This window comes from Somniosus microcephalus, chromosome 16, assembly GCF_052327205.1.
Source record: "Somniosus microcephalus isolate GS21.2 chromosome 16, FLI_Smic_1.0, whole genome shotgun sequence".
Classification (NCBI taxonomy): Eukaryota; Metazoa; Chordata; class Chondrichthyes; order Squaliformes; family Somniosidae; genus Somniosus; species Somniosus microcephalus.
Genome location: NC_141002.1, coordinates 28095248 through 28122513, shown reverse-complemented (window position 1 = coordinate 28122513; position 27266 = coordinate 28095248). Strand labels below are relative to the sequence as shown.

The 27266-nt window shown below is 45.2% G+C and overlaps 1 protein-coding gene across 1 annotated transcript in view; it reads left to right on the top strand.

The window, feature by feature from the left end:
* Positions 1-1097: 1097 nt before the first annotated feature.
* Positions 1098-27266, top strand: part of LOC147106040 (cadherin-related family member 3-like) — a 73553-nt gene continuing 47384 nt past the window's right edge. Inside the window, exons 1-8 of the mRNA XM_086009786.1 lie at positions 1098-1164; positions 10964-11160; positions 12080-12245; positions 15195-15289; positions 17814-17911; positions 18022-18126; positions 19027-19175; positions 21383-21572. Coding sequence (XP_085865912.1) covers positions 1098-1164; positions 10964-11160; positions 12080-12245; positions 15195-15289; positions 17814-17911; positions 18022-18126; positions 19027-19175; positions 21383-21572 — 1067 coding nt within the window. The remainder of the gene's footprint in view (positions 1165-10963; positions 11161-12079; positions 12246-15194; positions 15290-17813; positions 17912-18021; positions 18127-19026; positions 19176-21382; positions 21573-27266) is intronic.

Here is a 27266-nt window from a genome sequence, read left to right as displayed (position 1 = left end):
AGTCTCCAAGGCATCACTTGCCTTAGCTTCCAGATAGTAAATGAGCTAATGGAAAACTGTGCTCCATTGTGTGCTTGCATCAATCTTGCAGCATCATTTCAGGCAGATGCCGGAAATATGCACCCAAATACGGGCGGGCGGATTAACATTAGATGGTAATGCGGAGTGACATCGTAGATCATATTTTCCCCCATTACTGCTGTAGCAGTTACTACAACCGAGCATTACTAGAGCCTACAGAAGACACTTACATTTCAAATGGCCTTTACGGGAGGATCTTTCCAACATTGGTAAAATTATCAAGTTCCTGAACACCCCCCGCCCCCATTGTTTAGAAAGGGGAACAGGAAGGCTCTTTAAGCTGTTGCAGATGGGCTAATCCCGTAGTAGCTGTAATATTCCGCCCCCCTCTCCAGGCTCCGAACACCTCCCGGAGCCAGTGCCTATATGCAATTTTACTGCTGCAGAGAATTGGCAGAAGTTAGCACCAGGGGAGACTGGCAGGATGAAGTGTGGACCTGCCGCACTTACTGAATATCCTGCCCACATGTTCATAACAGCACGACTGAGATAGGGAAATTTAGTGTGACTAATCATGAGCACAAATACCCCAGGCTGAGCGTGCTGGGGATTCAACCATGAAACTTGACACCAAATCAACCCACAATGGAAAGGAGAGTGCACCATTTCTAAAATAGAGTGAGTTCAGACATTTAGAAGAGAGTGGCATTATGGCAATGACCCACCTCTTACAGGTGTGTATATTATTCCAATTTTATTGCGTAATCTCTTAGAACACAAACATTTTTAAGAACAGGCGTATTAACAATGGCTGAATAAAACAAGTGTGATTGATAAGGAAAAGGTAACACAAAGAAATTGAAAAGTGGCCAGGGTTGTGGTGAGCTGACTACCTGATTCTATTGTGATGTGGCTCACTGGGCTTGCCCATTACATAATCCAGATCAAATAAACTGGACAAGTAGTCAGCACAAACCACAGATGATCTGGCTTGCTCGTGTACAGAGCTTCAGAGCAACGATCTCCAACACAGACACAAGGTGCAGCAACAAGGACTGGAGGTCTGGATAATAACCATGGACACAATTGGTAATATCCTGAAATTGTTCCTCGCTGTCAACTTCTTCAGAGGAGGAGTACCTGGTAAGTTCCTTTGTAAGCGTTGCGACAGCTTATTTTAATTAAAGCTGTGATTTTCTTTTCTCTTAAATGTTTAAGTTTTCCACTGTGTGTTTAACCAAAAAAAAAATCAGTTTACTGTGTAATTCACTGTCACTTATGTTTAATAATATAATGCTTTGTTATGTTATATCTTTGGACAATTATGATGTCTTGCTTTCCAAAGATGTAATTTGTGAACTATATTTTTTTACAAAATGTTGAGAGACAACACTTTGATTTTGAAATTCTCATCCTTGTGTTCAAATCCCTCCATGGCCTCGCCTCTCTTATCTCTGTAACCTCCTCTAGCCTTACAACCCCCCAAGATCTCTGCGCTCCTCTAATTCTGGCCTCTTGCGCATCCCCGATTTTCATCGCTCCACCATTGGCGGTTGTGTCTTCTGCTGTCTAGGATCTAAGCTCTCCGCCTCTCTACCAGTGTTCCCTGTAATTATTTTGGGGTGCGCGGCTCCTTTAAGTGGTTGCGTGGCCCATTCAAATGTTCGTGCATGCGCAGTTATTCCAATTGAAAAGCCGGCAAGCGGCCTGTGTGGGAGCTCCAGACCGCTGCGCAGCCGCACAGCTTAGAGGGAACATTGCTCGCTACCTCAAACCTCCTTTAAGTCACTCCTTAAAACCTATGGCCTAGAAATTCGGTATAGCCGCGTTTGGGGCGCTAGTCCTGGCGATGCGCAAAGGTTAGCGCCAGGCGCAATTTAGCGCCACCTAGCGCGATATTGGGTTACAGCGCCCCTAAAGGTGATTGCGGCGCTAAATCAGGCGCTGCACGCTACTCTTAAGGCGCTAACCCGGCGGCACAACCCAATTTTGCGGCGGCGGGGCGCAGCGAGGGTGCTGTCAATAATCACTTTCCCTGAGACACAGTGGCGCCGGCCAGCTCTTAAAGGGGCAGGTCAATTGGCATCACCAGACACACTCACTGCCTTGTAGGCCTTCAAAGCGGTGGGAGCCTACCTGTGGCGCACCAGCCTAGCAAAACATGGAAAGGGTGAGGCAGAGGGCGGAATGACTCACTGATGGGGCATTGAATGCTTTGGTTGGCGCAGTGGAATCAAGGCCAAGGAAGATGGTCGGAATGTGATTTATGTTTTGGACAGTCTCCCGGGTGTGAGAGGCAGTTATGTGTCAGTGTATTAGTTTTGCTTTCTGTTGCCATAGCTTTCTCATGTTTGAAGGAACCACATTTTGTGTAATGAAACACTTTCTTCACTTACAATGGCCATGCCTGCTATTTACACGCATCTTGCCCTTCACAGGCTTGGGGGTATCAGACCGGTTCCATTCCTGTTCTTGGAATGGCAGCAAGCATTCCGTGAGAGGGGCCTAGAAGCTGCTTCTGATCAGCCTCTGACGCGCAGCCTGAGAAGAGCCGCTCGCGTAGAAGTTCAGGCCAGCAGCCATCTTCTCAGCCACCGACAGAGATGTCCTGCACCTTATCTGAGGCTGCAGATCTGGCTGAAGCAGCTGGCACAGCTCAGTCACCACCTCCTTTCTAAATCGCAGCCTTCTGACACACTGCTCCTCCAGCATGTTCATGTAGGAAAACTGCTGTCGGAAAACCCTGCCAGCGTAAGGTCTGCTGTGGCGACGTCTGTTGGCCCTCCTCCGTCTGGCCATGCCCGTCCCCCTCTCCCAGCGCCTCAGTGCCCTTTCCAGATGATTCAGCAGCAGGATGTTCCCCTCCAATGCAGCCCCCATAATAAGTGCCCACAGGAAGGTTCCCCGTTGTCAAGGCTCACCAACAGCAAGGTGATGGTCAGAAGCCTGAAGATCGTCTGCCTGCGCTGGCTCAGTGGTCAAATGGCTCTCAGTGTGCAGCTCAGCAACTCTTTGTAACTCTTGAGGAAGTTGTGCTCCAAAAATGGCTGCCGCTTTTAAACTACACCGGTCCCCTTTAAATAACGCTCCTCCAGCCCGAGAGCGACTTGGTAAGGTCCAGGTAAGCTGTCACTATTAGCGCCAGGCGCTACGGAGTGGGGCGCCGCTGAATTTCCGGTCCAGGGCGCCCAAAAGGCGTTGCACACTCAAATGACGTCATAATCAGCCTGCGCCCATGAGTGGGCGCTAAGATTTAGCGCCGGCGCTAAATGCATGCTCAATATGGGGTGAGGCGCTAGGTGCCTTGCGCCTGCCCGGAAATTGGCTAGCGCCCCACTTCTCAGCCTCTTTAGGCGTCAATCGGTGGTGCTAACAACCGAATTTCTCCCAGTGTTTGGAATTCATGAGGAAAATTAGAATGGAGCAGCCCCTCACTGTTTGCTCATAAATGATAGCTTCAAAGCAGAAATATCTACCCTGTCCCCCCACCAATATGGGCACGTACTACACATCTTCACATAGAAAACAGTTTGACAACCTCTAAAACTTTAAAAGTATAAATAATATCAACAGCAGCCAGAACAAGTTATCTGCAGTGTACAGTGCAGTAGACTACAGATGTGATGGGTTTAAGACGGGTGAGCGGGGGGAGTCAATTTATTTTTACTGTATTTTATGGTATGTTATACCAACCATGTCAATTAGTACATAAACCAACCTCTAGAGCAAAATTTTATTCGTACTGGCATGGATTCAGAACACATAAATCGTCATGCATAAAGCTTGCCTTAGCGGTTACATTTAATCCAATTCCAGGTTCAGTCTGACCTCCAAAATGTACAGTCTACCCACGGCATAAATATCCCAGTCATAGATTCCAGGACATTTTGACTGAACCAACATGTTCAGTCCTTTGTCCAAAGCTGCACTAAAGGAAAGAAAAGGATAGCTTCTCCAAATCCTGCCAAAAGCACACAATCAAAGGGAAAATAGGACAGTGGGTCAGCTTGAACATCAGGCTTCGCGGGTGGAGTGAGCACAGCTCGGTCATTACTATTTTAACTGCTTTTTATATTTCTCTCTATTTTCCTGCTAGTTTGACCATTTATACATTACGAAATACCTTCTATTTAGGCTCGTTGCCCCAAGAACTTCCTTATACAACCACTGAGGTTTTACTTTTTTGCTTGAACCCTTCTCTTTTTACTGAGGATATAAGGCTACTACAACAATGTTTTAAAAATATTCAATTTCTACTCATATTATAACAATTATTACTCAATACCACACCCCAATCCATGTTCCTGGTCAGTCTTCACATCTAAGTTTTGCTCTACTAAAATTAGATGTTAATATCAATTATCCCTCATTTACAGTGGCTGATTAACTTAAAAACTGCACCATTCATAAGTAACCTCAGATCCAAGAATGTACTGTGTTATCTCCAAACTACTCAGTCATAGAGTCATAGAGTTTTACAGCACAGAAAGAGGCCCTTCGGCCCATCGTGTCTGCGCCGCCCATCCATCCCTGTCCAGTCTAATCCCATTTTCCAGCATTTGGTCCATAGCCTTGTATGCATTGGCATTCCAAGTGCTCATCCAAATGCTTCTTGAATGTTGTGAGGGTTCCTGCCTCTACCACCCTTTTGGGCATTGAGTTCCACATTCCAACCACCCTCTGGGTGAAAAAGTTCCTCCTCAAATCCCCTCTAAATCTCCTGCCCCTTACCCTGAATCTATGCCCCCTTGTTATTGACCCCCCTACTAAGGGGAAAAGTTCCTCTTTGTCTACCCTATCTATGCCCCTCATCATTTTGTATACCTCAATCAGGTCCCCCCTCAGCCTTCTTTGCTCCAAGGAAAACAACCCCAGCCTGTTTAGTCTTTCTTCATAGCTGAGGCGCTCCATCCCAGGTAACATCCTGGTGAATCTTCTCTGCACCCTCTCCAAAGCAATCACATCCTTCCTATAGTGAGGCGACCAGAACTGCACACAGTACTCCAGCTGTGGCCTCACCAGCATTTTGTACAGCTCCATCATAACCTCCCTGCTCTTATATTCTATGCCTCGGCTAATGAAGGCAAGTATCCCATATGCCTTTTTAACCACCTTATCTACCTGTTCCGCTGCCTTCAGGGATCTATGTACATGTACACCAAGGTCCCTCTGACCCTCTGTACTTCCTAGGGTCCTACCACTCATTGTGTATTCCCTTGCCTTATTTGTCCGTCCAAAATGCATCACCTCGCACTTTTCAGGGTTAAATTCCATTTGCCACTTTTCCGCCCATCTGACCAACCCGTTTATATCGTCCTGTAGCCTGAGGCTTTCCTCCTCGCAATTGACCACCCCACCAATTTTCGTGTCATCTGCGAACTTGCTGATCATACCTTTTACATTCTCATCCAAATCATTTATGTAGATCACAAACAACAAGGGACCCAGCACCGATCCCTGAGGTACCCCACTGGACACAGGCTTCCAGTCACAAAAGCAACCTTCGACCATCACCCTCTGCCTCCTGCCACTCAGCCAGTTTAGGATCCAACGCGCCAAGGCACCCTGGATCCCATGGGCTCTTACCTTCTTGACCAGTCTCCTATGCGGGACTTTGTCAAAGGCTTTACTGAAGTCCATGTAAACCACATCCACAGCATTTCCCTCATCCACCCCCCTAGTCACCCCCTCGAAAAATTCAATCAGATTTGTCAGACATGATTTACCCTTGACAAAGCCATGCTGACTATCCCCGATTAATCCTTGCCTCTCCAAGTGGAGACTAATTTTGTCCCTCAGAATTTTTTCCAATAATTTCCCTACCACAGATGTTAGGCTCACTGGCCTGTAATTCCCTGGTTTATCCCTGCTACCCTTCTTGAATAATGGTACTACATTAGCTGTTCTCCAGTCCTCTGGTACATCCCCTGTGGCCAGAGAGGTTCTGAAAATTTGTGTCAGAGCCCCTGCAATCTCCTCCTTTGCCTCCCACAGCAGCCTGGGATACATCTCGTCCGGGCCTGGGGATTTATCCACTTTTTGGCCTGCTAAAACCGCTAGCACCTCCTCCCTCTCGATGCTAATATGTTCAAGTATGTCACAGTCCCCTTGCCCGATTTCTATGTCTGCATCGTCTTTCTCCATAGTGAACACAGATGCAAAAAATTCATTTAAAACCCCGCCTACATCATCTGGCTCTACACACAGATTGCCACTTTGGTCCCTAATGGGCCCTACCCTTTCCCTGGTTATCCTCTTGCCCTTAATATACTTATAAAACATCTTAGGATTTTCCTTTATTTTGCTCGCCAGTGTTATTTCATGGCCCCTCCTCGCCCTCCTAATTTCTTTTTTAAGCATGCCCCTGCACTTTTTATACTCCTCTAGGGCTTCTTCCGTCTTTAGTCTTTTGTAACTGCCAAAAGCCCCCCTTTTATTTCTAATGCATTTTTGTATATCCCTTGTCATCCAAGGTTCCCTTTGCTTGTTGGTCCCACCCTTGACCTTTACAGGAACATGTTGGCGCTGTACTCTCTCTATTTCCCTTCTGAAAGTCTCCCACTGTTTTGATGTGGATTTTCCTATAAGTAGCTGCTCCCAGTCCACTTTGGCCAGATCCTGCCTTATCATATTAAAATCGGCCTTCCCCCAATTTAGAACCCTTATTTCCGGGCCGTCTTTGTCTTTTTCCATGACCACCTTAAATCTCACCGAATTATGGTCACTGTCGCCAAAATGCTCTCCTACTGACACTTCCACCACTTGCCCGGCTACATTCCCCAGGATTAGGTCCAGTACCGCCCCCTCTCTTGTAGGACTTTCTACATGTTGGCTCAAAAAGCTCTCCTGGATGCACTTTAAGAATTCTGCACCCTCTAAGCCTTTCACACTCTGACTATCCCAATTTATATTGGGGAAGTTGAAATCCCCCACTATTATTACCCTATTATTTTCGCACTTCTCTGAGATTTGCCTACATATCTGTTCCTCTATCTCCCCCTGACTGTTTGGGGGCCTATAGTACACTCCCAGCAAAGTGCTTGCCCCCTTTTTGTTTTTAAGTTCTACCCATATGGCCTCATTAGAGGAACCCGCTAATATATCGTCCCTCCTTACAGCAGTAATTGACTCCTTAATTAATATTGCAACACCCCCTCCCCTTTTACACCCCCCTCTGTCTCGCCTGAAGATTCTATACCCCGGAATATTGAGCTGCCAGTCCTGACCCTCCCTCAACCATGTCTCCGTGATAGCAACAATATCGTACTCCCATGTGTTCAACAACAACTTCAGTTCATCCACCTTATTTGCAAGACTCCTTGCATTAAAATAAATGCCTTCCAGCCCTGCCATATTCCCTTTTGCCTTCACATATTTGCTCTGCCTTCCCAGCTGACTTGTTTTTTCCTCTGTATTTGGCTGTAAATCACCCCCCACTATAGCTCCACTCTGTACCCCATCCCCCTGCCAAGTTAGTTTAAACCCCCCCCAGCAGTGCTAGCAAACCTCCCCGCAAGGATATTGGTTCCCCTCTGGTTCAGGTGTAAACCGTCCGACTTGTACAAGTCCCACCTTTCCCAGAAGCAGACCCAGTGATCCAGGAAACTAAAGCCCTCCCCCCTGCACCATCCCTTTAGCCACGCATTCATCTGTTCTATCTTCCTATTCCTATACCCACTAGCACGTGGCACGGGGAGTAATCCAGAGATTACAACCTTTGAGGTCCTGCTCTTTAATCCTTCACCTAGCTCCTTAAATTCTTGCTGCAGGACCTCATCCCTCTTTTTACCTATGTCGTTGGTACCAATGTGGACCACGACCTCTGGCTGTTCACCCTCCCCCTCCAGAATGCCCTGCAGCCGCTCAGTGATATCCTTGACCCTGGCACCAGGGAGGCAACAAACCATCCTGGATTCACGTCTACGGCCACAGAAACGCCTATCTGTTCCCCTTACTATAGAATCCCCTACCACTATTGCTCTCCCACTCTTTTTCCCCCCTTCCTGGGCAGCAGGAGCACCCCCAGTGCCAGCAAGTTGGCTGCTGCTGCCTTCCCCCGGTGAGTCATCCCCCCCAACAGTATCCAAAGCGGTATACTTGTTTGAGAGGGGAATGGTCACAGGGGTCTCCTGCACTACCTGCCTGCTTCTATTGCTCCGCCTGGTGGTCACCCATTTCCTGTCGTCCTGTGCAGCCCTTCCCTGCGGTGTGACCAACTCACTAAACGTGCTATCCACGACCCTCTCAGCATCGTGAATGCTCAACAACCCATCCACCCGCAGCTCCAGCGCCTCAATGCGGTCTGCTAGTAGCTGCAGATGGATGCATCTCTGGCACACGTGGTCATCAGGGGCACCGGGGTCCCTGAATTCCCACATAGAGCAAGAGGAGCATATCACGGGGCTGGGCTCACCTGGCATGACCTTCCCTTTACTTAATTTAAATTAATTTACTACCACCAATTAAAAATATCTCTAAGGCGCTTGTATAGTCTACCAACAGTCCCTGCTACACCAGAAAAGACCCTAATAACTATAAACTACAGAGTTAAAGTTTAAAAAAGAGAAATACTCACCAACCAATCACTTACCTGCTCCCTGGTGACGTCACACTCTGATTACTTTTTACCTCTCTCCTCTGCTGTTGATTTGGTATGCCTCACCTCGCACTGCCGCCGATTTGAATCTGCCGCCGCTTTTAACTGCCGCCGGTCACTGCCCCTTCACAGGTCCGATGCTCTGATCGGGCCTCACCTCGCACTGCCGCCGATTTGAATCTGCCGCCGCTTTTAACTGCCGCCGGTCACTGCCCCTTCACAGGTCCGATGCTCTGATCGGGCCTCACCTCGCACTGCCGCCGATTTGAATCTGCCGCCGCTTTTAACTGCCGCCGGTCACTGCCCCTTCACAGGTCCGATGCTCTGATCGGGCCTCACCTCGCACTGCCGCCGATTTGAATCTGCCGCCGCTTTTAACTGCCGCCGGTCACTGCCCCTTCACAGGTCCGATGCTCTGATCGGGCCTCACCTCGCACTGCCGCCGATTTGAATCTGCCGCCGCTTTTAACTGGTCTGTTTTATGTGGAAGTTCAATGCCTCCAAATGGGCATTCATTCAGTTGTTATTTCTTCAAAGAGACATTTGACTGTTTACACAGTTTTAAAGAGGTTTTTGTGTTTTAACCTCCTAGGAATTGTGTGAAGCAAGAGGGTAAGTAGTCCAAAATAGCAGTCAGACACATCAAATTACACAAAAACTACCCTGTCTTCAACTTCATCATGGCATCCTATGTGCTCCAGCAACAGCCCAGAAACACCCACACGGGAGTCAGCGGGCTTTTCACTGGGTGAAGCAGAGCATAAGTGAGCATGAGAGCTTGGGCATGGAAGAGGGGGAGGAGGAGTGAGCCATTCCTCTATAGAGCCTAGGCACCCAGATCTCAGGGGCTCAACTTCAAACGATCAATGATTTGACAGCATTGATCTTATGTGCAGGCAGTGTGGATAGTTTCCATACATATAGTTAAGATGATGCTAAAATTGAAGCAGTCCACTACATGCGTCTGCAACACAATGCAGGAAGCTGGTCATGCCATGCAGAACACACTGGAGAGTCTCGCAGTCACATGCAATATCTGCAGTAGCACGGTGTCAGGAGGAGATAGCAAGGGCAGCGGTGGCTTTTGGAATTGGCTGCTACCACTGCTTCAACAGGATGCCTTGAGGGACAGCCTTAGAACTATTTTACAGGGCTTCCTAATTCAAACCATTTGGTCTGTTCCCACACTGACCAGTAGCACATCGGAACCTGTGCCCAGCACCAGTTGGCTGCAAGGAGTGGTAACAAACATCACTGTCTCTCATGAGAGTGACAATGAGCTGACTTCCTTATAGATCTCTCCAAGTTTCAGATCTGTCCATGGCACCTTTTGGTGCACTCAACAGAAGAAAAACATTGCGAGCTTGATGGTAGCCGATGGTTACCATAATTAGCATGGTAAAAATAAGGTTACCATTGGCAGTAACACCATCCCAAATGATTGCCAACAAGACAGATCCACCTTCCCTCCTAAACCTGTCCGCCTCGCCACCTCTCTCCCCTCCTTTAAAGCACTACTTAAAACATACCACTTTGACCAAGCTTTTTGTTACCCACCCTAATATCTCCTTCTTTGTCTTGGCGTCAATTTCTGTCTGATAACGCTCCTGTGAAGCACCTTGGGATGTTTTACTATGTTAAAAGGCACTATATAAATGCAAGTTGTTGTTGTTGTTGATGTCTTAAAGTGTGCTCAGATGTTACAATGAGGTTATGTGAAGAGATTGTTGCACTTTAAGAACAATAAAGATTATTTTATTAATCTTCTTTGGTTTGTATTTCCAAAACATATTTGCACTGAGCCTTTCTCCCCTGGTATGTTTTCCATTATTGTTTAATAACAATGACAGCAGAGGTGGGTGAAAAAACTGTCTGAAAATCAGAAGATAAGCTGCAAACACCAGCTTCTTATTTTTTTTCTGGTGACAGAAACAGGATCCCCGATAGTTATTTTTAAAAGACAAGTACATAAATATTTGAAGAAAAATTTATGGGAAAGGAGCAGTTTAGAAAGCTGGTATGAATTTGATGGACCAAATGGTCTTCTGTGCTGTACAATTTCATGATAATATTTTCTATGTGACTGATCCAAGTGATGCTTTGCCAGTTAAAGCGCTGGTGTACAGACCATAATAAACTGCTTAAAGACCTGATGAACCAGTTAATGTAACAATTACAGAAAAATCTGTACACAGGACCAATGGGGTTGGGGGGGCGGTGAGGTAGAATAAAAGGGGCAGGATTACAACCAAGCTCTAAAAATATACAAATAGCACAAGTATGTTTTTAATGGTATTTGGTAAAAAAATTTAAATAACGTGAAATGTTTTTCTAATTTTCCATAAGGTGTCAGTGGATTTATCAAGATAGTAGGTCTACCAGCCACTGTTACAATAAAAGAAGACACTCCTGCAGGTGTTCCTATCTTTAACTTTTCAGTGGTGTCAACAATTGTTGAGATAACATTAACTTCTAAAATATCAGATACCAATCCAGTCAACAACTATTTTGCTGTCTCTGTTACGCGCAATCTAGACTTGGAGGTAAGAGCATTTTTATTAAATGGTAGTGTCACGTTGGGCGTGAGGGGCAGAACGGTGCATATCTATTACACTAATCTTCCATCCCTGGTACCGAATTGTTCCATTAATAAAAAGGATGACCATCGCTTACCTTGCTATTTCTTATTGTGGTGTTGGGGGATTTTGTGCCATGTTAGGACTGTTGGGAGTGCAAACCTCTGCAAACGCTGGGGCAAAGGGCCAAGCTCTGGCAAATGGTATTTAACCTAGATAACTGCCGTGTTATGTATTTGGGGAGAACCAACACTGTATACCTACACTTTACATGGAACAGAACTGAAATCAGTTGAGAGAGAAAAGGATCTTGGTGTTTTTCCACTAGTGGGATTGAAATGGAATGGGTCTTCAGTGCCTCATGAGGAACATTTAACATATATGTATGCAGAGGTAATTGAGGTGGGTTTATTAATGAAAATAAAAAAATCCATCCTTGCTTTTTAATCAATGCGTGTGGATACATGTATGTGCAGATTATACATTTCTGAGTTTTCACATGAAAATAGTTTCTGAGGCTCAGTCCCATTTAGCTTTGACATCTATAAATAGTAAGGAGAGTACCTGTTGTAAAGGCCCCAAAAATCTAACAGTTTCGTTGTTATTTTAGTCCTTCCACTTGGTATGTCAGATCATCGTCCCTATTAGTTAAACTACATCCATTTAAAAAAAGTCCTCCTAAATATGGTTGTAAATTGAATGGAATACTGTTACCACCAGCACACCATGACTATCTTCCAAGTAGGCATTGAGCATCTGTGCAAAAACTGTCAACATAGCTTCACATTTAGAGTGTTTTTCTTCTTCTTAGATTGAATTTATTACAACTCACTCTCGTGGAACTACAAGGTGCATGTAACAAAAACCTCTCATTTTCTTATTTCAGGTGATTGTCTCAGAAAATCCCGGACTGGACTACGAAACTCAGTCCAATTATGCCCTATTAATCTATGTTGTAGATAATATAGGGAACGTAGACTTTCAGACGCTTACAGTTTTATTAAGCGATGCTAATGAACCCCCAAGATTCCAGGATAATCTAGCAAATGGAGGTAGGCTGAGCAAAATGCACATTTCTAAAACGAGCATGAGCAGAGTTTTCATGGGTGGCAATATACAGTTATTTTCACCCCCATTACAAGCACAATTTAGAAACACACCTTGGACGCACTGGGGTAGATTGTGACTTTTGAAAGAGAGAAAGACTGGCATTTATTTAGTGCCTTTACTGACCTTAGGACGTCCCACAGCGTTTCACAGCCAAATAAGTACTTTTGAAGTGTCGTCAATGTAGGAGATCATGACCAGATAATCGTTTCTTAGTGATGTTGGTTGAGTGACAAATATTGGCCCCAGGACACCGGGTCAAACTCCCCTGCTGTTTTAGGCAGCCAACCAATGAAGCATGGTGGCCATGAGACCCGGGCCTCATTTGAATCTGACCCACTAGCTAGCGGATGTCAAACGGGCGTCCCAAGACAGCTTGCCAATTTTGTCCCACAGGAATATCAACCGGCTCAGACACCGGGGGCGGTGGGGGGGAGGGGGGAAGAAAGGCAGACGAGGCCGAGCCCAGACCGGCAGTGGCCCGCAATATTTTAGTGGGGCTCTGACCAATTTTATCCCAAAATGGCAATCGGGGTTCTATATATGTCATAGCAACTCAATTTATATATTAAAAGGGGCTTACTGCCTGAAACAGGCAGGCATTTTGGCTGCCAAGCTGTAAGTCCCTGTGAAAGTCACAGTGGGCTGATTGTCGGGGTTAACGGGCCAGTAAGGCTATCGAGGACGTTACCACCCATGGCACTCTCTGTCGCTTAGCAGCTGAAATAAAGAGTAGATTGCCTTTCAAAAGCTAGGCTTTATTAACCTTAAAAAACCAGCAAGTACATGTTGAGCACCCAGTCTCAACCACTGTAGAAAACTGAATTTAAGATGGCCACCACAGGTCACATGGAATCAACTAACCAATAAGTTTACAGCATATATCTCAAGGCAGGAAAACAGGCAACCAATTACAATGCTTCTTATAAAACAAGAATAATCACCACAGCAGCTAATAATTGTTCAGAGTGAGTTTTAAACATGATATAACTGTTCAGATTATGCTGTAAATTCCTGTTATTTCCAACATAAAAGGTGTGAAATGGAGCAGGCTTAAAAATTATATATCCCATTGGTTCTTTGATTTCTGTGGGGAACTTCAATTTTCCTACATTACTACATTGACTGCACTTCTAAAGTACTTTATTGGCTGTAAAGTGCTTTTTTAAAATACGTTCTTTGGATGTGGGCATCGCTGGCAAGGCCAGCATTTATTGCCCATCCCTAATTGCCCTTGAGAAGGTGGTGGTGAGCCGCCTTCTTGAACCGCTGCAGTCCATGTGGTGAAGGTACTCCCACAGTGCTGTTCGGGAAGGAGTTCCAGGATTTTGACCCAGCAACGATGAAGGAACGGCGATATATTTCCAAGTCAGTATGGTGTGTAACTTGGAGGAGAACTTGGAGGTGATGGTGTTCCCGTGCGCCTGCTGCCTTTGTGCAATGTGTTCATTTTCTCTGCTGTTTGCCTCAAGTGCTAGCTCTGTCACTGCTAGTCACCAAGGACGAAGCAAAGTGGTCAATGGGCATCAAAACATAAACCACACCTGCTGAAAATCAAGGTTTCTTAGCTTCTGTGCGTATCGCAAGGGGAAAAATGAGCCTATAAGGGACCTCAGCTTTATCTTGCAGAATATACTTATCTGCATGTTGGTAATATGAATTTTTTTGCTACATTTTCAATCTACAGTCAATGGAACATGTTGGGGAAGGAGCCAGTGATGGTTTGTATCACTCCATATTTATAAGATATTTTGCTCCGCCCCCTCCCCCAAAAAGGCCAAATAGCTGAGGGCAGGCCAGTGATTTTAAATTTTAAATTTCCTCCTATGCTGCTCTTCCAGGTGTGAGAGAGCCAGGTGTGTGGGAGCCAGAGGCGGACTAGCTCCCCCAAAAGGGCACAGGATTCTTCAGGATTCTCACGGGTAAAAGGAGAGAGCGCCGATAATACAGCGCTATGGAACCATTCGCTGGGGCACTCGGGAAATCTCCCAGTTTCCATATGGCTGGTCTGCCCCTGGTAGGATCTACCTGTGAGTGATTCTTAACATAGAATCACCAAAAATTCAGCATAGCAGAGATCATTTAGCCCATGATGTCTGCGCTGGTGTTAGCCCCACATCATTCCCTTGCTTTTCCAGAGTACTTTTGAATATTTTTCCTATTCAGACGTTTAAATAATTCCCTCTTAAATATCATGAATAACTTAGCTGCAATTTTCACTGTGGTAATGCATTTCCATATGCCAATAATTCTCCATATATCAAAAAAAATTCTGATCTTTCCTTTTATGCCTGATACTAATCCTAAATTTACGAGTCCTTGTCACCAATTCACCAATCAGTGGAAATCTTCTTCCATTATTTACACTCTGAAACGCTCAAAGTTTTGAATACTTCTTTTAAATTCCCCAAGTTTTGCTAAGTTACTGTACATTATATAACCACAATATACTACTAGTGTGCAACCAGGATGTTACTGCTGTATACAAACAAGGTACGGTATTCCCCCATGACAGGCATTAAAGGAAGTACATCACTAAATTTCAAATTTCATGGAACTTTGTCACTTCAGTTCAGATCCTGTCCCTCTCTGCCATTGTACCTACCACCAACAAAATAAAGATCCCACTGCAAATGGAATTGAAAAAAACCCAGCACTTAAATCAAAAAGAGCCCAAGTTGGTGTGTTACAAGGATGCAACAGACACTGAGCTCCAGGTGACAGAAACAATTGTCTACTCGCTTTCAACATTCCAACCCAGGCATCACTCTATTAAATACATTTCTTACATAAAAGTCTTTTGATCAATAAAGAGGGTTATTCTAATTGGTCCATGAATAATTGTATCCATAATAGCTTGTCAATGTGCTCATTTATCCTATGTTACTTCACAGTTGTATATGTTGACTTTCTGGAGAATTTAGCAGTTGGTACGATGATATACAAATTTCAAGCAACTGATCCCGACATGGCTGACGATGTTCTCTCAGTAAGTGTTTCCTAGAATAGGTAAACAAAAATTCTGAAAACAGCAACTTGTGTTTTTTTTCTTCCCATTTTTCCCCTAAAGGTGGGGACTCGTGTTGGGATACAGATGTACAGGTGCCTGCAGTCCCACATTACCTCATCTGTGTGACAATTCTTTATTCTGCAACTGGTAGTGGAGTGGGGGGGAAAGGGCATCACAGTCAGACTTGAACCTGCCCTCGTCGAACTTCCTCGCATGCTCCTTTTCCCTGTAGGGGTTACTGGATAGCGACGAGAAGGAACCCTAGCTGATTTATCCACTCCCACTCTAGGGCTGGATTTTGTCAATGGGGACACGTTGGGGCGGGACTGCTGGTTGTCGGGTTTCAGTCCCGCCCCCAACGACGTCCGGCCAAACCACTCTATTTTCCCTTGATTGACCTTGTTAAGCCCACCCTGCAGGCTTAGCCGGCCAATTATGGGAAAGCCGGTGACAGAGGACATCAGCGTATGACGTTTCATCTGTCAAAAATTCTGACAGGACCGCAGCCATCGGGAAGCCCGCATTTGCAGGGGTAAAATGGGAATAAGCCTCTTAACTGCCTGTTAACTGCCTGTTAACTACCTGTTAGAGCCAATTAACAGGTAGTTAATTGGCTCTAATCCCCTTCCCGCCTCGAAGAGATGGGCCCTGCGCAAGTCGGGGACCCGCCTCCCGGGAAGATGGCACGAAGGCGGGTTGGGAGCAGGTTCTGTACCCGCTTCCAGTTTCTGCCATTTTCCCGGCAGTCCCGCCTCCATACCCGCCTCCCCAGGGCTGGGAAAATTCCCCCCTATAGCCTGGAATACTGAGGATAATTGAATCACTGCTAATCTAACTGAGCAAACTCAGGACAAAGTCTGAGCTCCCCTGGGCTGTGAGACTCAGCATCACACCGCAGAGTGCGTTTTGCCTGCTGGGATATAGGGGAGCTTCACAATACGTTTATCAAAAAAAAATCAGAAAATATCCAGCCAATCTCAAAGACAGAAGTTCACATCAAAATATATTTCACCAGAGTACTTTATATAAATCAGCAAAATTTTCAACAATTATCCTGTAGGAGCCAATTGACACGGCAACCAAGCAAATCCCTATTTTACAAGTCAAAGGATTATTTGAATTAGGGTTACCATTAGATTTTATTTGACTTAAAAGAAGGATGAAATGTAAGATACATCCAATAACAAGTAAGGCTGTTTAAATTACTACCTTCCTATTTTCCTGTAATAAAGTATCTGCTGCAATTCACTTTTTTTTTGCCAATTTTCAAATTTTAAATGCCAACTGGTCTTGTTAAAATCCAGTAGCTGAAGTGTTGGAACAGTCAGTAACTTGCATTGATGGACAGCAATGGAGATAAGAAAATACCACAATGCAAAGCAGCTCAGAAAATGCTCTTTTTCTAAAATGCACTGCCATGCATTCAGCTAAAAAGGTATTTTGCAACAGCAGAGGCTTGTGGTTTGCTCATCTTGGTCTGATCTCTAGGCGTTCTTGCTGCTATAGCGGCTTGAATAGCTCTTCATGTTCCCCAGGCTTTTTCAATGCCCAATTTCACTAACATTTGGGTTACATGTAATCCTATGTACTTCAGCTGTCATGACCCAGTCTCTGGGTTCTGGATTAGTGGCGCCTGCTTGCTCCCATCAGGGCTTTGGGCTGCTTCGGAGGTCATTGTATCACCACACCAGAGTCTCCCAACACAAAGCCAAGTGTGAGTGTGTGTAAGAGTGAGTGAATGAGTGAGAGAGATTTCAAACATAATGTCCCGTATTTTCCGATGCCCACGGGTGTGTACGAGCTGTGCATGCGCTGAAAACCGGCATTTCCAATCTGTCAAGAATCCTCCACCTATCCTAGAGAAGGGCCTCTGCGGGGGGAGAGTTCCACTTTCGACAGAACCTCCGCCCGCTGAAAACCCTTAGAAATCTTACGCCTGGTAAAAGCAGGCGTAAGGCCTGCTTTTACCAGCATTAGAGTTTAAAAAAAATTTTTTTTTAAATGTTCACTCATTTATAATTTAAAAATACTTCTAAAAAAGGTAAGTTTATTTTTAGCCAAGTAAAAAACTTTAATTATTTTTTTCAAAAAGTTAAATTTTTGTTTAAAATATTTAATTTAATGTAATTTTAACTCATTTAAAAAACGTGATGTTTTCTTTAAAATGTATTTAATGTTTTAGTGTCTTTTTGGGGTGATCTCCATTCATACTTTTTTCATTGGCTGGCCTGGCCCACATGGTCCCAGGGACACTTGCGAACTGCCTGCGCCCCGGGATATGTGGGCCCTGTGCATTTCAACTGTGGAGAGGCCCAGCATCGAAAGTGGCCGGACCTCGGGAGCCCACAGGTAAGTGCGTAGATTTTTTTCCGATAGGAGACATCCACACGCAGGAAGCCTCCTATCGGAAATTATGGGCCCATATCTTTACATTTTTGGGAAAAAATGTAGAATAGGACCGGTTCATTTGAGAAAGTAACCAAACGCTTTGGCTTTATTTCAGTATTCAGTCAACTCCTCTCTGGTTACTATTAATCCCAGTGGGAAAAATGGGGTGATTCTTGCAGCAAAAGCATTTGATTACGAGAAAGATTTTCACAGGTAACAATTCTTTTCCTTTCCCTTTCAAATTGTCTTTTTCTGTTAATCCATTTGTGTTTTACATACTGCTAACTTCAGAATATCTGGATTACGGCTTTATATTGTTGCAGCTTCAATGTGTTCGTGATGGTAAAGGATGCAACAGGTAATAGCATCACTGGAATTGTGGTGGTCAATTTAATTAACGTGAATGACAACTGGCCTGTCTTTAAGCAGTAAGTACGTAAAAATTAGTTTTCCTTCTAACTCAATGAATGCTAACGTTCACTGAAAACCTGGGCAGATGCAGCTGTAGGAAAGCGGGCAATGAAAATAAATAAAAGATTAAAAACTACCACCCTGTTCCATAATAAAACAAGAAAATGCTGGATATGCCCAGGCCGATCAGTGCCTGTGAAAGGGGTAAAGCTAACTGGTTCTGAAGGAACAGTTCTGATGAAGAGTGACACTTAAAACATTAACCTTTCTTTCTCCTTCAGATTGATGATCTGTATTTCCACCAATTGCTGTTTTTATTTCAGATGTTCATCATTTTAAACAATATATTCTCTCTTGGGATGTGGGCATCGCTGGCAAGGCTGTCATTTATTGCCCATCCCCAGTTACCCTGAGGTGGTGGTGGGCTTCTTCTTGAACCACTGATGGCAGTTTTGATACAATTGAGTGGATTGCTAGAGGGCAGTTAAGAGTTAACCATGTTGGTGTGGAACTGGGTAAGGACGACAAGGTTTCCTTCCCTAAAGGACATCAATGAATCACTTGGGTTTTTATGACAATCTGACAGCTACATGGTCACTTTTACTGACGCTAGTTTTTGATTTCAAGATTTTACATTTTTTTTTAAACTGAATTATAATTCTCCGACTGCCATGGTGGGATTTGAGCACACATTCTCTGGATTATTAATCCCGTAAAACAACCACTACACTGCCCCATTCACAACTTTTCTTTTTATTATTTTTTATGGGAAATTACTTCAGAAAATGTGTAAGATTTGATGTTTTACCTTATGCTTTGAATATAACCTCAGACAAATAAATTCATTGGTTTTGCTGAATTGGCACTTTGTGTGCCAGCTGCGGTGTTATATTCCCGATCCCATATATCTGTTCCAGAAATAAAACGATTTTTGACATTTCTGAAGAAAAGCCCCCAAATTCGGTAATTGGGAAGGTTACAGCCTACGATTCCGATGATGATGGCACGTCAAACAGCTTGATTTACGTTATGAGCACCGCAAACCAGTACTTCACCATTAACGCAGGTATGTGAAATACAAGCCGAACATCCTCCACTAAAATATAACCAGAGCTTGACATTTAAAACGTACCAACTATTTGGGGATCACAGCCATGTTCAGAAACCAAAAGGCTGGCAGGAGGAACCCTACAGTACAAAGCACAATCTCCCCAGAAATTCGTGTCGGGGGCTTCCCGCGGGTGCAAGCCCCCGACCTACACTTACCTAGCGCGCCGGCAGTTGAGGCCTGGGCCTGGGCCTGGGCCTGCGTGGATTTCCTGTCTGTGGCCCGGTCCAGCTCCCGGCGCGCTGTGCTTGCGTGATCCAGCGGCGTAGTTAGTGCGATGCGTCCGCTGGGATCACGTGAGCCATGGCCAACCAATCGGAGGAGGGAAAAGCCCATTCATGAGATTGACAGAAAGAACTGTCAAACTCATGAAAACTCCGGCCCCCAAAACAGTACTTAACCTTAAAATAAATTTTTTAAAAACATCACACTTTTTAAATAAACTATAAATAACATTAAATAACTATTTTAAACAATAATTTAAATTTTGGAAAAAAATACATTTATAAAAAAACAGGGCTAAAAATACACTTACCTTACTTTAAAGTATTTAAAAATAATAAACCTGTGGAAAAAATGTTCTAATTTTAATTAATTGACCACTTACCTTTTAAAATGAAGCCCTTACGCCTGGTTTTTAAATGTGTAAAATGTAGAGGCCTTCACGCACGGAAAAACCTGTAAAAAAAAAAGGAAGTTCAACGCGCACGCGCAGACTCCCGCGCGCGCACGTTCGACCTCGGAACCCCTTCGTTCAGAGGATCGGAAATGCCGGTTTCCCACGCATGCAGGAAACCGGCACTTCCATCGGGTCCACGCGTGAGTACTCCGTGCGTACTCACGCGTTGGGACCCGAATTTCTGCAGCTGAATAAATACTCCAACAATCCAATAATCCATCCCTGGATTTTCACTACTTAGTCCGGTATTTTATTTTTTACCTGCATTAAATACAATTGTACATCTTCCTTAGCTACATGAGACAAAAAAAGTATATCATATTAATGCCAAGATCGATTTATAATTTTTAAATCACACCAAAGAAGCTGCATTGTAAACACAAGAAAAACAAAACAATTTCCGCACGGAGATTCTAACAGCATTCTACAATGCAAGATCAATGTAATGAATAGGGTCATATGACTCAGAAAAGGCACTTTTGCAAACTTTACGATGCATCACATGTAACAGAAGAGTATTAGAATGGTGAAGTACTGGCTATCTATCGCAGGTTACTAAATGACATAAATTCTTTTAAAATGTTCACACAATTCCAAACACGACAAAACAGATGAGAAAAAAAATAAATTGGGCCGTGGGATGAATTACATAGAATATACAGCACAGGAACAGGCCATTCGGCACAACTAGTGTGTGCTTGTGTTTATACTCCGCACCAGTCTCCTCCCTCATCATTCCATCTGCCTCAACTCAGCCTTTCAGTATATCTTTCTATTCCAGTTTCTCGCATGTTTCTAGTTTCCTTTTGAAAGCATCTAAGCTATTTGCCTCAACCACTTCCTGTGGTAGCAAGTTCCATATTCTAACCACTCTCTGAGTAAAGAAATTTCTCCTTATTTCCCTATTATCAGTAACTATCTTGTATTCATGGCCCCTATTTTGGATTCTCCCATAAGTGGAAACATTCTCTCCACATCTACCCTGTCCAATCAATTCATAATTTTAAAGACCTCTATCAGGTCACCCCTAAAGAAAACCCCCCAACCTGTTCAATCCTTCCCGCTAGCTGTAATCTCTCAGTTCTGGTACTATCCTCGTGAATCTTTTTTGCACTTTCTCTGTGCTTCTATCTCCTTTTTACTCACCAGCCGAAAAGCCAAATGTTCTTTCCTTTTTCTTGTTCATTTTCACCCCAGCTTTCCTGAACGGATTGACTTCTCGCTGGAGTGTGGTTTCCCAGATAACAGCAGCCCTTCTGTAACCAACTGGCCCTTGGTCCTGTGTGAGTGACAGTGGGCTATTCTGACCCTGGAATGAGGGAGGTGGGGTGGGGGAAACAGAGTCACAATTCCTCACCTGATGCTCCAACCGTTTCCAACAGGGATTGCTCTTATTCATTTTCACAATGCTTTATCCCCAAAAATGTTTTGAAGTGTATAAAGCAAAATATTATTCTAAGTGCAGTGTGGTGGTTTTCTACTGCAGTTACAGGTGAGCTGATTGTTTCAGCAATAATTGACAGAGATAACGGACCTTTCAGGAATGTTCCAACTCAAGAGTTTGAAGTCACTGCTAAAGACAGCCCTTCTGGAGGGCATACGGCCTCGACGACAGTAATAGTCATCATAAGAGACGTCAACGATAACCAGCCCTTCTGTTTCCCACATACACACAGGTACCTTGCAAATTAATTCCTTTGTTACTGCAAATGTTGGTAAAACTAGAAGAATTCAGCTAGGTGATAGTAGATCGCATTGCACCATGGGGAACTGGCCATTTACGGGGGAGATTTGTTCTGTGTGCGATGTGTGGCAAGACTGGAATGGACTAGTGTAAGATTTTGTTTAGTATGGTTCTTTACTATTTTTAAATTAAAATATTGAATGGGCTGGGCTTGTATTGCAGGGCAAGATATGGAAGAACCCTGGTGGAAGCCTGTAACTGAATCACCTGCCTACCTGGCATATGATGTGCTGCACAGGGACACTAAAAAGAGTAAAAAACACACACACCCTTTACATTTAAATGACTACAAAGAATTCTTCACAAATACCATTATACATTGAGATAGTATCATACCACGGGGCACACTGGCAATGTGGATGTACATTGGGGCAACTCACCCAGATTATTGAACGCTCAGGCTTGTTCTGTGCCTCTTCGCACGGCATCATGCGGTGCTGAGGAGCTGTGCACCTGCTGTGCGCTAGGCCCATGAAGACTATGGAAATTATTCAAATGAAAACCACATAATGCCTTCAGTGTGTCTGAATGATGTTCCAATCGCTCAGGCCCCATATAAAATGGGCATTTGCCAATAGCCTGTTCAGCAATGTTGGGTCCTCAAATGGGACAGTAATGCCAACTTCTGTGCTGCCCTTTTAGGTTTCACCATTGAGCAGTTCATACCTCATTGAAGTGGCACCCTATCCCCAATCTCTAAATGGTTGTCAATGGAACCCCATTTGTCCAGAACGTCAGTAGCATCCATGGGTATCCAACCTGGCATAACAATCTGCTGGTCCTGGAGGAAGAGGAGGTGGCGATAGAGGCAGCATGCAAAGCAGATGCATTCAGATCCTAGGTGCTTACACTGCCACCACGAATAATAGCTCTGGCTATTGTACCTAGACATTTCCAAGGGAATCTGTGTGCAGAGACTATGGGCTGGATTTTCATTGAGGAGGCGTGTAAGAGGCGGGACTACAACTTTCGGGGTTGTAGTCCCGCCTCCATCGAGTTGTGGCCAACCCATGCGATTTTCACTTGATTGACCTTGTTGAGCCCGCCCAGCGGGCTCAGCAGGCCAATTAAGGGCCACCCGGCAACAGGTGACATCACAGATTGACATTTCATCTGTCAAGAGATTTTGACAGATGAAATATCAGCGTTTGACAGCTGTTTGAAGCTGTCAAACACTGACAATCTGTACTGCAGGTTAATTCCTTCCTCTCAGGATGATGTAGAGATCTCTCCGGAACAGAAAGCTGAATGCTGCAGATTTTGACAGATCGCGGCCATTCAGCTTTCTGTGCCAGTGAGATGAGGGACTCCCGAGACCTGAAGGAAGGAAGGCTGTAAAGGTAAGTACATGTAAGTAAAACTTCTTTAAACACTTTACACACACCAAACACACTTACCTCTGCACTCATGCACCCATCACTCACCTGAACACCGGACATCTCGAACCCTCCAAGCCCTTCATCCCGACGCTCCGCCTCGCTAACTTGCCGTGGTTTGGAGCCATCGGGAATCCCACACTTCACCAATAAAAATAGGGATTAGGCTAAAAACTGCCTGTTAACTACCTGTTAACAGGCAGTTAATTGACACTAATCCCCTTCCCGCCTCGGGGAGGCGTGTCCCAGCGCGGGTCGGGTACCCGCCTCCTTTGAAACTGGCATGGAGGCAGGTTGGGGGCGGGATGGGTTCGTGCCCCCCGATTTCAAGATTTTAACCCCCCACATGCCTCCAATCCCGCCTCCACGGCTGAATGAATATCATGCCCTATGGCTGTGAATTTAATAGCGCTGAGGGGGCAGGTTTGGAGGCGGGTCCGCTGTCAAAATCACAAAGATTGACAGCGGGTAGGAAACCCGCTGTCCACCCGCCTCCACGTGAGTCTCCCAGGTGTCGTGTCTGTCAGCGGAGAACTGACCCGACACCAAGCGGCGGGGGATACAATTCAGCTACTTAAATGGCTTGTTAAGAGCTCAACCTGGCATGTTTTGAGTCTGCTCTGATGTTTGTGGAAAGCAGGCAGCTGCAGAAGCGGTGTCAAGGATGCCATGTTGCAGATGGTTAGTTTCAGAGCACAGAAAATGTTGGTTTCTGCAATTTTCATACATAGAGATTTCTTTAGCTTACAAGTTTTTAGATCCAACTGTATGTCCAGTGCCACCTCATTGGGAGAACCTCTCTCACCATTGACAGATCGCTTCTGTCATCTCACCTACAGCTGCCATCTATTCCAGCAACATCGGAGCCAATGAAACAATCAGACCTTGGTCCTCCGAATCCTTCCACGACCAGCCCCAACATCACCAGGCACACCAACATCATCACCAACCTTCTCGGCCATCACCTGATGCTGCACTGGACACAGGACATCAGCCCCTGACAACATTGCTGGCCGGGACGCCAGCGATGGCATCACCATTGCCAGATTTTCTTCACTTGATGCTGTAAATCTTGGCTGCCTCATGATGCGCCAGGTTAACACCATCCTACACCAGCACCGTGAAGCATCCCTTTAATATCCAAACCATTGCATGCACACACAACACTATAGCGGGAAGGGCGGGGGAATTATGACTGAATAATCACTGGAACTCAGTAAGACACTTCTCAATGTGCACTCAGATCTGTCCAATAAGGGGCATTTTTTGAAAAAGAGATTTCACTGTATGACAACACGTTACCAGAAACTTCACATGGACATTGGCTAAACCTTTCAAGTGCCTACCCTTGTGTGTTGTTAGTTGATATGTTTGCAGTAGGATGAGGGTGAATATGAGGGGTGACAATGAGATGGGGAAGTGATAAAGTAGATAGAGAGGGTTGGGTAGAGGTGTAAGGTAAGTTGGTGTCCTGGGGAGGTCTCTTCCACCCTAAGAAGGGAAGAGAACCTCCCTCCATGCTGTGACTCCCTCCATAAGCACATGGAGGGAGTCATTGGAGAGCCTGGGTGCAAGCGTTCACCTTTGTGCAGTGATTGTCAGTGTTTGCAGCACCTCAATGCTGTCAAACACTAACAGAACAACTGTCAAACTCCATGTGGACGTGGTCCCTTTAAGGAAACCAGCTGATGACACGTCATCAACTGACATCATCAGACCCGCTTCCTGTTAAATGGTTGGGAAGCCTGCAGGGTGGGCTTAACAAGGCCAATCATGGGAAAATCACATCTGCAGAGCGAATGCAGCTAGGAGCGGGACTGGAACCCGGAAACCAGCTCTCCCGCCCCCATCCCACCTCCTCCATTAAATTCACGGCCTATGATTCAGAAGGGAAGCAGTTACAGAACTTTGTAGTCATCTGGAGCCAGACCTTGGGCAGGATTTTCATTGGGCCATGGAGGCGGGATTGGAGGCATGTGGGGGGATAAAATCCTGAAATCGGGGGGCATGAACCCATCCCGCACCCAACCCGCCTCCAGAAGGCCAATGGAATGTTGGCTTTCATTGCTAGGGGGATAGAATATAAAAATAGGGAGGTATTGCTTCAGTTGTACAAGGTATTGGTGAGACCGCACCTGGAATACTGCATACAGTTTTGGTGTCCATACTTAAGAAAGGACATACTTGCTCTCGAGTCAGTACAAAGAAGGTTCACTCGATTAATCCCGGGGATGAGGGGATGGACATATGAGGAGAGGTTGAGTAGATTGGGACTCTACTCATTGGAGTCCAGAAGAATGAGAGGCGATCTTATTGAAACATATAAGATTATGAAGGGGTTGGATCGGGTGGATGCAGGGAGGATGTTCCAGATGATGGGTGAAACTAGAACTAGGGGGCATAGTCTTAGAATAAGGGGCTGCTCTTTCAAAACTGAGATGAGGAGGAACTACTTCACTCAGAGGGTGGTAGGTCCATGGAATATGCTGCCCCAAAAAGCTGTCGAAGCTACATCATTACATAAATTTAAAACAGAAATAGACAGTTTCCTAGTAGAAAAGGGAATTAAGGGTTACGGGGAGCGGGCAGGAATTTGGACATGAGTCTAGGTTCGGATAGGTCATGGCCCTGTGGGTAGCGGAGCGGGCCCAGGGGCCGTGTAGCCTGATCCTGCTCCTGTTTTCGTGTGTCTAATGCTGTTAGATTCAGGAGATAGTCCTGTCATAGTGGATTGGCGGTTAGGATCAGATCAGCCATGATCTTATTGAATGGCGGAGCAGGCTCGAGGGGCCAATTGGCCTACTCCTGCTCCTATTTCTTATGTTCTTATGTTCTTATGCCAGTTTCAAAGGAGGTGGGTACCTGACCCGCACTGGGAACCGCCTCCCCGAGGCGGGAAGGGGATTAGTGCCAATTAACTGCCTGTTAACAGATAGTTAACAGGCAGTTTTTAGCCTAATCCCTATTTTTAATGTTGAAGTGTGGGATTCCCAACGGCTCCAAACCATGCCAAGTTAGAGGAGGCAGACCGTCAGGATGAAGGGCTTGGCGGGGTCGAGATGTTCGGTGTTCAAGTGAGTGAAGGGTGCATGAGTGCAAAGGTAAGTGTGTTTGGTGTGTGTAAAGTGTTTAAAGAAGTTTTACATACCTTTACTTACCTTTACAGCCTTCCTTCTTTCAGGTCTCGGGAGTCCCTCATCTCACCGGCACAGAAAGCAGAATGGCTGTGAGCTGTCAAAAATTGCAGCATTCAGCTTTCTGTTCCAGGGAGATCTCTAAATCATCCTGAGAGGAAGGAATTAACCTGGAGTACAGATTGTCAGTGTTTTGACAGCTTCAAACAGCTGTCAAACGCTGATATTTCACGTCAAAAGGTCTTGACAGATGAAATATCAATCTGTGACGTCACCTGTTGCCGGGTGGCCCTTAATTGACCTGCTGAGCCCACTGGGCGGGCTCAACAAGGTCAATCAAGTCAAAATCGCATGGGTTGGCTAGAACTCGATGGAGGCGGGACTACAACCCCGAAAGTTGTAGTCCCGCCTTCTACCCGACTCCTCAATGAAAATCCAGCCCCTTGAATCTATTTGAATGACAAAGATAGTTCTGTTAGCGGCTGTCCAGTCGGGTTGCATTTTTTGACAGTAGTTCTTTCGAGGTAACAGGACAATATGTCAGTCAAGTCTCACAACCAACAGTGGCATATACATGGCCATATGGGCCTCTACCTTGGGACAGAGAGGGCTTCCATTTCATGAATGTGCAGCTGGTCTGTGACCATTGATACAGAATCATGTACCTTAATGCCCACTAACCTGACAGCTATCATGATTCTTTCATTTTATGACAGTCGACGGTTCTACCATTATTTCAAGGGTTTATGTGACCAAGACCCTTTTATGTCACCCACAGACATGACCTGAAAAGAGATGCAATAAGGTACATGGTGGAGCAGAGCATTAGATGTTAAAGCAAAGGTTCCAAAGTCTTGGCCAATCCTGGGGAGCCTTGCAATACAGCCCAACAAAGACATCCAAGATTATCATAGCATTTCTACCTTCCACACCTTCATCCTGCAAAGAGACATTGCCATAAAGCAAGTAGAAAAGGGGAGCCAGTGGCAGAGAGGATGCTGAGATGTTTGTAAAGCCAATTGTGAAAAACTCTTAACGCGGACCTTAATAGACAATGGGCTAAAAATTCAGTTTGGGGCGCCCAGCTCGCCTGGGCGCCGGAATTACCGCTGCGCG